Source organism: Pagrus pagrus, assembly GCF_965226575.1.
Source record: "Pagrus pagrus genome assembly, chromosome: 1".
Taxonomy (NCBI): Eukaryota; Metazoa; Chordata; class Actinopteri; order Spariformes; family Sparidae; genus Pagrus; species Pagrus pagrus.
Window position 1 is genome coordinate 25,724,358 of NC_140185.1, and position 11,930 is coordinate 25,736,287.

Sequence of the window (11,930 nt, forward strand, 5' to 3'; positions counted from 1 at the left end):
TGCGGAAAACATGTGGTTTTCAGACATTTTGTGGCATATTCACATGATAAACACATGCATTGTGTGATTTGTTTGGGTTCACATGTGCTTTCATAAAAATTGAACACAACTGCATCTACATAAGGTGATACAGTGATAACAAAGAGTGAAAGAAAATGATAAAATAACCAAGAAAGAGAGACTTTTGTGAGAAGGAAAAAATAATATGTGTGATAAGGGGGATGAGAAAAGAAGGCGAGCAGACCGTTTGACAAAGATTCAGTCTGACTCCTGCCACACCTGATTTTTTCCTCTCTGTGAGTCAGTGGATATAAGTGCGTATGAGGGAGAATGTGTTGAGAGACGTGGGAGAAATTTCATCTTTAAACAAGAGGTTTCGGAGATAGCAACATGATGTGTGATTTAGTGAATATAAAGAGGAATAATGCAAGAGTAACCGCTGTGATCAAAGGAACATGGAAGCCATCTCGTTTGTGTGAGAAGAAACAACACAATGAATTTTCCAAAGCTGCAAAAGATCATTTAGGCAATTCATTATTCAGGTCCAGTGCTGCTCACTGAGACGAGGTTATGGCTGTACCCTACATGGCAGCCCCAGCTGCTGCTGAGTCAGAGTTAATCTCATGGCACACCGTATCCCCGAGTGCCTCCCATGAATGATTTAAACTTGAAATCATGACACCTGTGTGTGCATTGTCTTGCCCGCTTTATTAGAGCCTGAGGCCACAGTTTGGATGAGGTGGGAAGATGCTGCGCAGGTGGGATGGAAATGGCTCTGTGGTTGCAGTCTCATGATGTCAGGTGCTGGAGGGAGAGAACAATCACAGCGTCATCATCACATGCACACAGCAGTTATATAAGCCCAGCATGACAGTGCTTCCTGATTACCGCCGCTTGGTAATCACATAGACAATGACGACACATGCACTTTTCTGACATATATGATGGTATTATTGATGAAATACTCATGCTAAAAAGTACATTTTGCTGTGGTTGATATTTATGTATATATATCAAATGTATCTTTCCATAGTCAAAGACAAATGTGCCCCGCTGCAGTCAAATCAAACTGTGCATATCTTAATTTCCTGCTTCACCACTTACTGACGTTAGACGTTTTTAATCTCTTTATCTTAAATCAGGAGAATTAACTGCTTTTCCACTTCAAGCGAGCTGCTGGGTTGCTCTAATTATAGAATTAAATTGGAATCTCCCAGCAGGTTTTCATTTACTGGCCATATGGATTCATACTGACATGGTTGCTGAAATGCTGACTGCAGAGCAGCTACAAACTGTCTGGATGCCTTCAACACAACCTAAAGTAAACAAAGTTGAACTCAACTTCCTCTGACTGTGGGCTGACACCGCTCAGTCAACATCGCCTCAGGTTTACATGGAGATTAAGCAGGATCATGTTCCTAATCTGACAGAGATGCCCCCTCAATGCACACCATGAAAAACGTACACTTGCTACAGGAGCACGGACAAAGCTTTAAATGCAGCACACGTCATTGTGTCACCTTTCCAAACAAAAAACCTCCAGGTTCAAGAACATATTGAGTTAGAGCGCCATTATCAGCCATTTAATTCTGTTAATGAAAGAGTTGGAGGCTTTGTTGATGGACTCTGGAGACTGTGGCTTTGATTAATTGCATGCTAGCTGGCTTATTATTTCCTGTCTAAGAATTACTCATGCTATTAAGAGATCGATTGTGATTTATTCTTACAAATAAAGAGGTTTTAAATCAATTGTGTTTTGCTATTTGCTAACCAAAGACTCTCATGACAACAGAAAGTGTGTGATTGAACTACACCACTGATAAGTTATGAACCAATGCATATTGTAAGCATGAGTATGCATGGCCATATGTGATGCCGAGGCATGAGGATGCTTTATAGTGTCAAGATCTATTGTGGTTGGCACATCTTAAAGGGGCTCCGTGGAACTCCTGTTGTTGTGCTGGAAGCTGGTTGTTAGCTCATGTTAGCGGACTCCATTTTTAAACCAACATTTTAAAGTCTCATTCTTTGGACTATCACGGAAACTCCGACTGAGTCCTTCACAAAGAAATCCACAGTCCAGCAGCATTAAACAACTCCACAGGTTTGTATAGGCAACTGGGAGGGACAGGGAAGGTCTCTTTTTTACCGTCTGCGCACATATAGCCAATAAAGAACTGATTAATACATGTAAATTGCTACAAATTGTAACATAGAGCCCCTTAAAAAAAAAAAAAAAATCCTCTACACAATAAGTCTTTGCTGTTCAAACAGAAAATAACATAAAGGTATAATGATAATATTCAGCCACTAAATGTGGCATTCCATCTCCACCTACCACTGCATTCACGTCGCACCACCGCTAGTGTGTTGTAGCTAACATTGCTAATGTTAGCTAGGTAACGCTAATGTAAAAAGACAGATACCGCATGCTTCCAACGGCGTTACACTTTTGGCTCACAAATCTTGTTAGAAGCTGGCGCCAGCCGTCAGCATTCTTAAACAGAAGTAAACAAAAAAATCTATTTTGACCCAACAAACATTTTCCAAATTATTACTTCAAAATCACAATAATGTTTTTAAGGAAAAGAGATACTTTTTTCTGCACATTTCTACAAGCTATGTAGATGTATTATTAAAAAAAAGAGAGAATTGTCTACATAAACATGTTATCAATATGACCTTTAAGCAACTGTTTATTGTTAAGTTGCCACTGATGATACTCATTTTTACACTGGGGGTCATAACCAAAAGTAGAAAAAAAGGTCAAACATACTATATCTCATTAGCTTTATATGTAATTTCCTTTATATTCTGGTTGCTGAGCCTTTGCTCAGCTCTGCTGCACTTCTTCCTGCTTCAAGCTCCCTCCCCTCCCTTTCATAAACAGGAAAGGGGGCGTGGTGTCAGACTGCAATCGATTCAAGGACATGTCTGCAGCCGTGTCTATAATGGCGATGACTTCAGCCCACTGCAGTGTGCTGCTTCATGAATGGGGACCGGCTGCAGCCCTTTGATAATGAGATGTTCAGCTGACCTAATGGTTTGACACCTTGGGGACACACATGTGAACAGCTCTGCAGGCACGTGTATCACAGTTATGTTGTCAGTTATCATAGCAGAAACGGTGAAGCTTTACCCGAGTATAAGAGATTTAGGAACGATAGGTGTGATTACACTGTAATAGTGCAACAGATTGTGTTCAATGATTAGGGAGAAATGGTCACTTTTGATCATGGCACTGACAGAGTGTTTGGTTTCCATCACAAATGCCTTTATTAACCGTTGTTTTAACAAAAATATTGGTTACATTAAAAACTAAACGTATGTAATGGTATGTTAGAGCTGTACATGCAAACATGGTTAACATTCACTGCAAAGAGAGAAAAAAAACACACAGTAGAGATGAACACAGTCAGGTGACTGCAGATGTTACAACACAAAAGAGGTTGCATAGGATTTACAAAACCAAAAAAAACTCACTGAAATAAATTCAGCCTTACAATGGTTATAAATAAGACAGAAGTGAATTAGGCTTTCCACAGTGAGAGAAAAGAGAAGTCAACAGAACAAAGAATTGAAAACATCTTCAATTAGTAGCTATTCACAGGAGAAGCTTTCATATTTATAGTGACTTGCAACCCCGCCCCTTTCCTTGTTCTCACTCAAAGTGCATTAGACCTGCTTTGACTCAGTCTGTTCGCTACAATCATAAGTCGCTCTTGATAAAAGTTATCAAATGCCAAAGTGCATTTTACATGATCTCTCTTGCCCAGATATGAGCCTTCATCATCTTCTACAGTCCGCATGTTTTCATCCATCTGAAATCACTTTATTTCTTAACCAACGAGCACTTGCCTTTTTCCATCTGTGCTTCACGTCTCTTATTATTATATCTCATATTTGAGTAAGGCAGTTTACATATACAGTTGTGCACAGGGGGTTTCCAATATATTCATTTCAGAAACACAGCTCACATGTTGGTACATAGTTCATATTTCAGGGAAAAGTCTGCAACGTCACTTTGAGACAAATGCTCACAGTTAGCAGTGTTACCAATTTGACAAGCAGCCTTATTTTAAATGATCTTGAAGAAAAGCGCGATTATTTAATTTAGCAATAAGTGTGCTTTAGTTTGGGCTCGTAATTCATCTTCCAACTTTCACATCACATAGCAAACTTGTCCCTTTCACGTCTCTCAGTTCTGCTTTAAAGATGCTTCAAAATACACACACCATAGAACAGTAATAGGAAGACATTCAATATGAAACATTTACACATTTACATACACATCTATATATCAGTGAGTTCTGATGCAAAATGCTATGTTTACATTGAGGTGAAGATCAGACCAGAAGCCCTTCATTTTCATCATGGGAGGGATGCACCAATAACAGCAGCGGTGTGGAGTCACATGTGATGGAAAAAGCATCATGTTCATGTTGTTATTTGTGTCAGGCAATCCCAAATGTACACTCAGTTCTTATTTCAGCAAATCCTGTTAAATGTTAAAACAAAAATGGTAAAAGTAAAGTCTGTGTTGGCAGCGACTGATTGCTATTGATGCATCTCTTTGTACCCAAATCAGTAGTCTCAGCCTGGATAATGAATGCTTTCTGGTATTACATGGCATGGACAGCTTGAACAAATTGTACACAGACCAAAGCGGACAATATGCCACCGATCTAACAACATAACACACAATATAAGCTCTGCGATGGCCGGACCTTTTACATCCACAGTGCATTTAAATAAAGACGTGAGAGAAACGCAGCTCTGTTCATGATACATGTGGTGAAAGCAAATATCAATTCAGTGCCGGTCTCAACTCACTTCAGCAAAGCTATTTTGTCATGCTCGACACCTGTGTCAGATTTAGAGATAAACATCACTGATGGATTCACAGTGGAGCTGCTCCAAAAACTAAGTGGTTACAGGAATAGTCTTTATCCACATCCCCACCTGATGGCCTCATTAAATGGAGAGCCTCCCTCTGAGGCCCCGATGATGTAAACAAAGGACAGAGTGATGTTCAGATTACAGGCAGAGTGCTGGAATTAAAAGCACCCTGCCGGTCTCTCCTCTGCTTGCTCAACTGGAGTCCTCAACTTTCTACATTGATAATATCATACAAGTAATTTTAAAAAAGCGCCTGCATTTAGGAAAACTCATTTGCCTACAACATGCAAGCCGGTTTGCCATAAACACAGCGTTAATGATAAGAAATGATTGAGAGCGTGTCTGGATGAATGAATTAATAAAAGAACATAGATTTTAATGTTAGCTGATGACTGGAGAGGACTGTGAGTGTAACATACATCAAGGCTTGTGGTACGGAAATGAAGTAGTCAGCAACAGTTTGCCATCTAAGGATGGAGATGTCAGCCGGTCATGTGGTTCAATACACTTGGGGTGTCAGGAGCAGCACTAGTCTTGCACAGTGGTGACTGAGGAGAGGTGCCGGTTAAACACAGTCGTGTGGTGTGATAGTAATGCTACTTTGTCTACTGCTCTGAAAAACTCGAGTTACACAGTGCAATCGGGCCCTCAGAAATGAATGAGCGCTGTGTTTTCAATCTGTAAACGTACAGAAACACTTCTCTGCGTTGGAATAAAAAAATGCTTTGAAAATAACGATCGACCTGAAGAAGAGTCCAGTCATCTGAGGTAAATTTAACCTTGCAAAAAGCTACCAGATTGCTTTTCCTTGGGGTGGGGGGACAACAACCACGTTCAAGGGGTCCATTCAGAAAAACTTCCTATCTCAGCACAGTATAGCTTTCGTGATTTGATGGAATATGAATGATGCAGTTTTAATTTGGGGACACTTTTCGAAAAGTAAACTTCTGGCGTTCATCGTCTTCTGATTTTAGTGAGGCCCTACTTGATTTTGGAATCAGTCAAAAATACTTTCATTAATCATTTTTACAATTAGTACAAATTGTACAATTGGTGCAAATGTATGGCTGAAAGGTAGATTCATGACTAAGTATAATGTCCCTGGATTGGAAGGCCACAGGTAATGGACACTAACTCACTCCCAGTGCCTTATTTTAAAACAGAAGTGTAATGATGATGACCATCTAATAATCTATTCAAGCCTACTGAAGAAAATACTGTACAACATTCAAAGTCCCACATCATGGCTTAAAATAAGGCATTTTCACTACCATGATAGTGGGAAATTAAACACTGAATTTTCTTGAATGAAACCTGCCGCATTTGTCTGTCTGTCGTCTCAGCAACACGTTGTGTCCCCCCCCCAGCCTATAGGTTCACACCAGCCAAGATGTGACGCTTCGTTCTTCCCGTTAAGCCGACATTTTTGCGCACATGCAAAACCAAACCGATAATTTAAATATTCTCCCACACCAATGTACAAATTGACCGCATCTCCCGAAAGGGACAGTGATGCCTGAGGTCGGCATTGCCCGGCACGTTTTCCGTGGCACGTGTCTCAACATTACATAACGTGAACATGCCCTCCCAAAGGGCACCAAGCTGTACAGCGCCCTGACATCAAGGCAAATTATCTAACAGCATCCCACATCAGGCACCTGTATCCAAGGGCTTATACACTCAATCTGTTACCAAATATTTGATTTACTGTGGGAAGTCGTTTTCAGTGTGTAGCTGACAATGGCTGAACAAAATAATCTTTAACAGGCTACAGTCAGAATTAAGGTACCCGGGGATCAATTACGCGCAAATTACGCACGCAGTGTGCCCACTGCATACGACAGGGCTCAGATAAAGTGAATCCATCCATTCTCCCACTCCCGCGGTGGGGACATCTTGAACCGGTGACGCCGCACTTTGTAGTTGTTCCCATTGTTATTGTCCCAGAACTCCTGCCCGCCGACACAGTACTTAATTGCGAACTGCAGTGTGCCTCCGTTGTCGAGGTAGGTGGGCATGACGACCTTGAAGCGGAACTGATCAGTGACACCGTCGCTGGAGCTGGGGACATAGGACGCCAAACTGTCCATGAATGTTATCCAGTTGTTTAGAGAATAGCGCAAATGGACGCTCTTTTCAAAGGCCAGATTCAACACGCGCACGAACCCGGAGAGGCTGAACTCGTCTGCCTGCACGCTCTCCAGCATGACTTTCACCTCCCTCACTTTCTGCTCAAAGCCGGGGAGTGTGCCTGGGTTGGTGAACTGCAACTCCATGAACACAGAATGTGATGGACCCCGGGGGAATTTAGTTTCCATGTGATTAAGGTGGAGGGGTCCTTTGGGGAGTTTTGCCAGTATGCGCTCCGGCACCTCTGGCTCATCTGTGTCATCAAAGTGCTTCACTGAGATGAGCTCCAGACCCAGGGAGTCGGCGAACCGGACCTTTTTCTCACTGGTAGGACTCCTGCTGCGGGAGATCTCTAACTTTGCTCTCTCCGTGGGCGTGGGCAGCGACTTGCATCTCCGACGCAGGCTGGGACTCTGTGGAGGCTTCAGGAAGAGCTCCCTGCCCCGCGGTCTCTCGTCCACGACGGTGTTCTCAACGGGCTCACAGGTGCCATTCATTATTTCCAAATCTTCCCCATCTTCGAGCCGCGGGTTCGCCGCTGCCAGGCTCCCGAACAGTCCAGCTATGCAGCTGTAGTTCCTCGGCAGGCAGTTCTTTGGCGGCAGCATGACCACGACAGTGCGCGAAGAAGACTCCGCTTCCATAAAACGCAGCAGATCCCGCACTGCAGAGCCGAAGTGGTCGTGATGGGAAAGACCGGCGCGTGTCCGGAGATGGAGCCGTCAGGTGTCAGCGGTCCCCCTCGCGGATAGGTGCACCGGCCGCGTCACAAGCCGACTCTGGACCAATAAACCCGAGCTGTGATGTTGATGTGCGCCAGCGAAGTGTGATGTACCGGCTTTTGAAGAACATACAGTGACCCTCCGACCGCTTGTTAGAAAAGGGATAAAAAACCGAACACCTCCCTCTGAGCAGCGACCATCACATCTCCGTGTTCATGTGAGGAACATGCTGCTCTCTCTCTCTCTCTCATACACACACACACGCACGCACACGCGCACACACAGCTGATGTGAGCGCGCAGTTTGACGTCTACGTGCAGAACACAACGTTCCAGCTGACCAAAATGGTTTCCTTCTTCACTTGTGTGAACCGGTTAACTTCCCCTTTTGTTTCTCCGCGTCGTAGCATTACTGCGACCCTGATAGACAAGCATGAAACACATTTTCACCACACTTTAATTCAATTTTCTGTCATTTTTTATTTTATTTTATTTTATTTTTTTTTACCGTTTCTTATCACAAGCCTCTATTCAACTTCACTGTAGCCTACTCTCTCCCACGGTGTGTAAATCACCGGATTACCGCGGGTTTAGCGTGTAAATTAAGAATTATAGGATTGCATAACAGAGATGTAATAATTCATAATGGATCAGACGCGTCGGCCCGCCCCTTTCCGCTACGTCACGGCTTCCGCTGCAGCCTCTACGGGTTGCTACGACGACGGCGTTGCAGCTCGTCTCCGAAGGCATTCGCCCCTCCAGCACTTGTGTTTGGGAAAAAAGACTGTGTCGACCAGAGAGGAAAGTAGCACGAAAGGCAGCAGCGGGTATGGGAATGAAAACACCAACACGTTTAAAATGCTGCAGGGACTCGTGTTAGTTCCTTTTGGTGAGTGAAGTGAGTCCATTGTGTGTTGAGTTTGTGTGACTCAACAATGTAGCTAGCCTAGCTTCTTCTTAGTTAACTCTTTTTTTCCCCCAGATATCACCATGAAGTGAAAGAGATAACTTCATAATGGCGACCTCAGAAGAAGTGGACCACACAGCTGTGAGTGGGTCAGACCAGCAGCTTCCAGCACAGGAGGAGGACGCAGCAGGGGAGCAGCCTCCTTGCCAGACACCAGATAGGACACAAGTTGATGCCCTCCTTGACATCAGTGAGGAGGACTTCTTGAAAGAGCTGGAGCCACATGAGTATCACTGTTACTCTGTTTGGCAAGAAGCTGTAAGTGAATGAATATCTTCTTACTGCAAAGCTGTTTACTGCCTGCTTTTATCTGATTTAGCTGAAGTAGGTTGTACCAGTGGCACATGTTGATAAGTGTCCTCTGTCACAGCACCAACATGATTTTCATTAACTTGTTTTTTTTAATTTTATTTTGTTTTGAGTCCCCTTTTACATCAGACATAGATTAACGTCGTCCTTTACAAGATGTTACAATATTTATGAGGTCTTACATATCCAAATGTTACAACAGGAAGATACATGCATAATCATAAATCAAAATTTTGAGTAATAATGAATAAAGTAATAATAATGACAACATTGAAAATAATAGAAACATCAAAATAATTGTGAATCGTCATCATAGGTTGGGTTGTAATGAAGTGGCCGCATGATTTAATCTACTTTCTCAAATGAGAGGAACAACTGTACAAAAGATCTGTGCATGAATTTTTGATTAATTATATCGTCACCTGTTGATCTGTATAGTATTTTTTTGATATTGGTACCAAATAGGGCTGCACGACATGATAAAAACAATCATCTTGGGGCTATTTTGACAGATATAACGACTGCAGTGTGAATTATGATTAGTGGGAATCATCGTTTTTGGAACCAAATTTTCATTTTCACTGAAAAAACTATTACAATCGTGATGATCGTTGTTGTCTCTGTACCAAACAAACATGTTTTCTTAACATCTGGAGGGCAAGATTAGTAGGCCAGAACAACACATTGCGGCACTACAGTACTTCATTGTAATGATGTTTTGTTACACATTTTACATTTATCAAAAAACTGCAGCTTATGTGATTTGGATATTGCACTTGGCCATGTTGCGATTTTGAGAATATTTCAATTAACTGTGCAGCCCTAGTAACACAATTGGCATAATTTCCATTACGTTACTTTGATTTGAATATATATTGACTTGGCACTCTAATTCTTTCATTTATTGTTTTTATACTGATATCATATTTCATTTAAAACAGGTCAAAGGTTGGGCCAGAGTTGCCCCACTGAGCTGCATACTCGTGACTCAGAAGAGATACAAGAAACCAAAGCATGAGGAGGTTGACAGCCCGGCCCCCTTGTCTGTTGACCCACAAGTCCCTAATGCAGACAGCTCATTTAGCACTGCAGAGCACCACTGTGAGTCTCATGTGGGCCCACGCAACAGCTTTAAGAAATCCATGCCAGTAAACCAGCACACGGGATTGTTGAGTAACACTGCTGAGGCAGGTCTGGGGAAAGATGCCTCAGAGTGGCCTGTCCTCGATGCAATGCAGAAGGCCATGTCAGATCTCTTACTGGAAGAGAAGATAGAGGAGGAAGGGATGCTCACAGAGAGTCCTTTGCCGAACAGGCCCACTAAGCTACAGAAGCACAACCATAGGCCTAATAATGCAGTGGTCCCTATTAAAAACTTCACATTCTTACCACCGATTAAATCACCACATCTGAGTCCTCAGAGAGTCAGTGGCAAGAGGGCTCCAGAAGGAGAAACCATAGAGGAAAACTGTTTCATGTTTGATCAGAAGGGCGGGACAAGAGGAACAAGAGTGGACCCTGTTGCTAACCTGACCTCCAAGTACCGGACATGTCAGCATAACCCCCACTTGTTCTCTGATCTAAGTGTTTCACTCCCCAAGAGGTATCAAGTACCTGTGTCTTCCAAACGTGACACAGCGCACCGCACAAGCTTCTCGATGGGCAGGAATCTCAAACACTCAGGCACTGCAGCAGGTGCACAAGTCCGTCTGCGCCCAAGTAAGACTGTGTGTACTGTCAAGCTGTATGAGGGCTGTGAAATAAATGTTTAACTTGGCTGCTGATGATGTATGCAATAATTATTAACTCTCAGGTTCATCCAAGTAAAAACAACCTGTTTTTATCTTGCATCATACAATGTTTCCATCAAAATAGTTAGTTAACCATAACCATTGAAATGTTAAGCTCTGTATGTCATTTGGGCCTTTATTTCATTCTGATGAGTTCTTGTTGCTCTAGTTACCTAGCAGTGGTTCAACTACCTCATAAGAAGCATGGCCGTGTGCCTGCCTCGCACTTTCTGCTATTTTAACTTCAACCCTATTTTAACTTCAATTGTGTCACAATTTCAGGGGAGACACTACAGGTGAATAGGGTAAAAAGATATCACCATGAAACTTCCCCAGATGATTACGTACATTAAGACACCTGCTTTTGTTTTACAAGTTTTCTGAAATTGTATATTTCAAATACGCAAATGTGCATTAAGTATTTAAAATGCACTGGTTTACAAACATTTCCAGAACGGAACTTGGAACATAAGATAAAGTCAAAATTGCCATGTTTACAGGACAGGATATTATACAAATCAGGCTATGAATGACACATGTACACATGTATATGAATAAAGCCCTCCGTAAAAACCTTCAGAATATAGAATGGAATAAAACTTGGAAGTGTGGTGTTTACATGTGCTTCTGAAGTGGAGATTTACGGCTCGGAGTGTGACAAAAATCAATTTTTTAGAAAGTGGCCTTCAAAGATATGTATTGTAAATGTACATATCATTTAAAGTTCTAAATGTTCAATAAGGTAAAAAGTTTAACAAATATCACCATGAAACCTCCCTAGTTAATTACTTGCATTAAGAAAATTATTATTTTTTATTCCAAGAACTCTTAGATTGTCTGTTTAAATATGCAAACTAAGCTACTGCATTATATATGTGCTAATTCTCAAGTTTTAAAGAACCAAAATATGAACTAAAATAAGCACCTATTTTGCCCCTTTTCTTTCTTTAGTCTCAAAAGTAACTAAAGTAACCACTGCATGAAAAAGTGGTGTTTTCCCCTGTAGTGTCTCCCCTTAAGTATTGCACTGTAGCCTGTGACTATAAATGATAATGATACAAACTGTTGCCAAACTACTGCACCTGCTCTGTCAATTTTAATTGTATAAAAAGTT

The 11,930-nt window shown here is 42.0% G+C and overlaps 2 protein-coding genes across 4 annotated transcripts; one reads left to right on the forward strand and one right to left on the reverse strand.

Annotated features, from left to right (window-relative positions):
• Nucleotides 1-3,242: 3,242 nt before the first annotated feature.
• Nucleotides 3,243-7,957, reverse strand: LOC311259222 (protein phosphatase 1 regulatory subunit 3E). Its single transcript, XM_084356212.1, has one exon. It carries the CDS (start codon nt 7,671-7,673, stop codon nt 6,747-6,749), a length of 927 nt encoding a protein of 308 aa, XP_084212338.1. The 5' UTR covers nt 7,674-7,957; the 3' UTR covers nt 3,243-6,746.
• Nucleotides 7,958-8,452: 495 nt separating this feature from the next.
• cUnh16orf46 (chromosome Un C16orf46 homolog) lies at nt 8,453-10,810 on the forward strand. Of its 3 annotated transcripts, none has more exons than XM_084375982.1 (3): nt 8,453-8,648; nt 8,733-8,975; nt 9,968-10,810. In XM_084375982.1, exons 2-3 carry the CDS (start codon nt 8,766-8,768, stop codon nt 10,796-10,798), a joined length of 1,041 nt encoding a protein of 346 aa, XP_084232108.1. In that variant the 5' UTR covers nt 8,453-8,648; nt 8,733-8,765; the 3' UTR covers nt 10,799-10,810. The 3 variants fall into 3 exon arrangements, with proteins under 3 accessions (XP_084232108.1, XP_084232109.1, XP_084232107.1); XM_084375983.1 differs by having other exon boundaries at nt 8,454-8,577; XM_084375981.1 differs by having other exon boundaries at nt 8,455-8,639.
• Nucleotides 10,811-11,930: the final 1,120 nt, after the last annotated feature.

Excerpts from the sequence above, each read along its gene's own strand:
- LOC311259222 (XM_084356212.1), bottom strand. The coding sequence starts at position 7,673 with ATGGAAGCGGAGTCTTCTTCGCGCACTGTCGTGGTCATGCTGCCGCCA.
- cUnh16orf46 (XM_084375982.1), top strand. The coding sequence starts at position 8,766 with ATGGCGACCTCAGAAGAAGTGGACCACACAGCTGTGAGTGGGTCAGAC. Across the intron at positions 8,976-9,967 it reads ACTCTGTTTGGCAAGAAGCT|GTCAAAGGTTGGGCCAGAGT; the intron begins GTAAGTGAATGA and ends CATTTAAAACAG.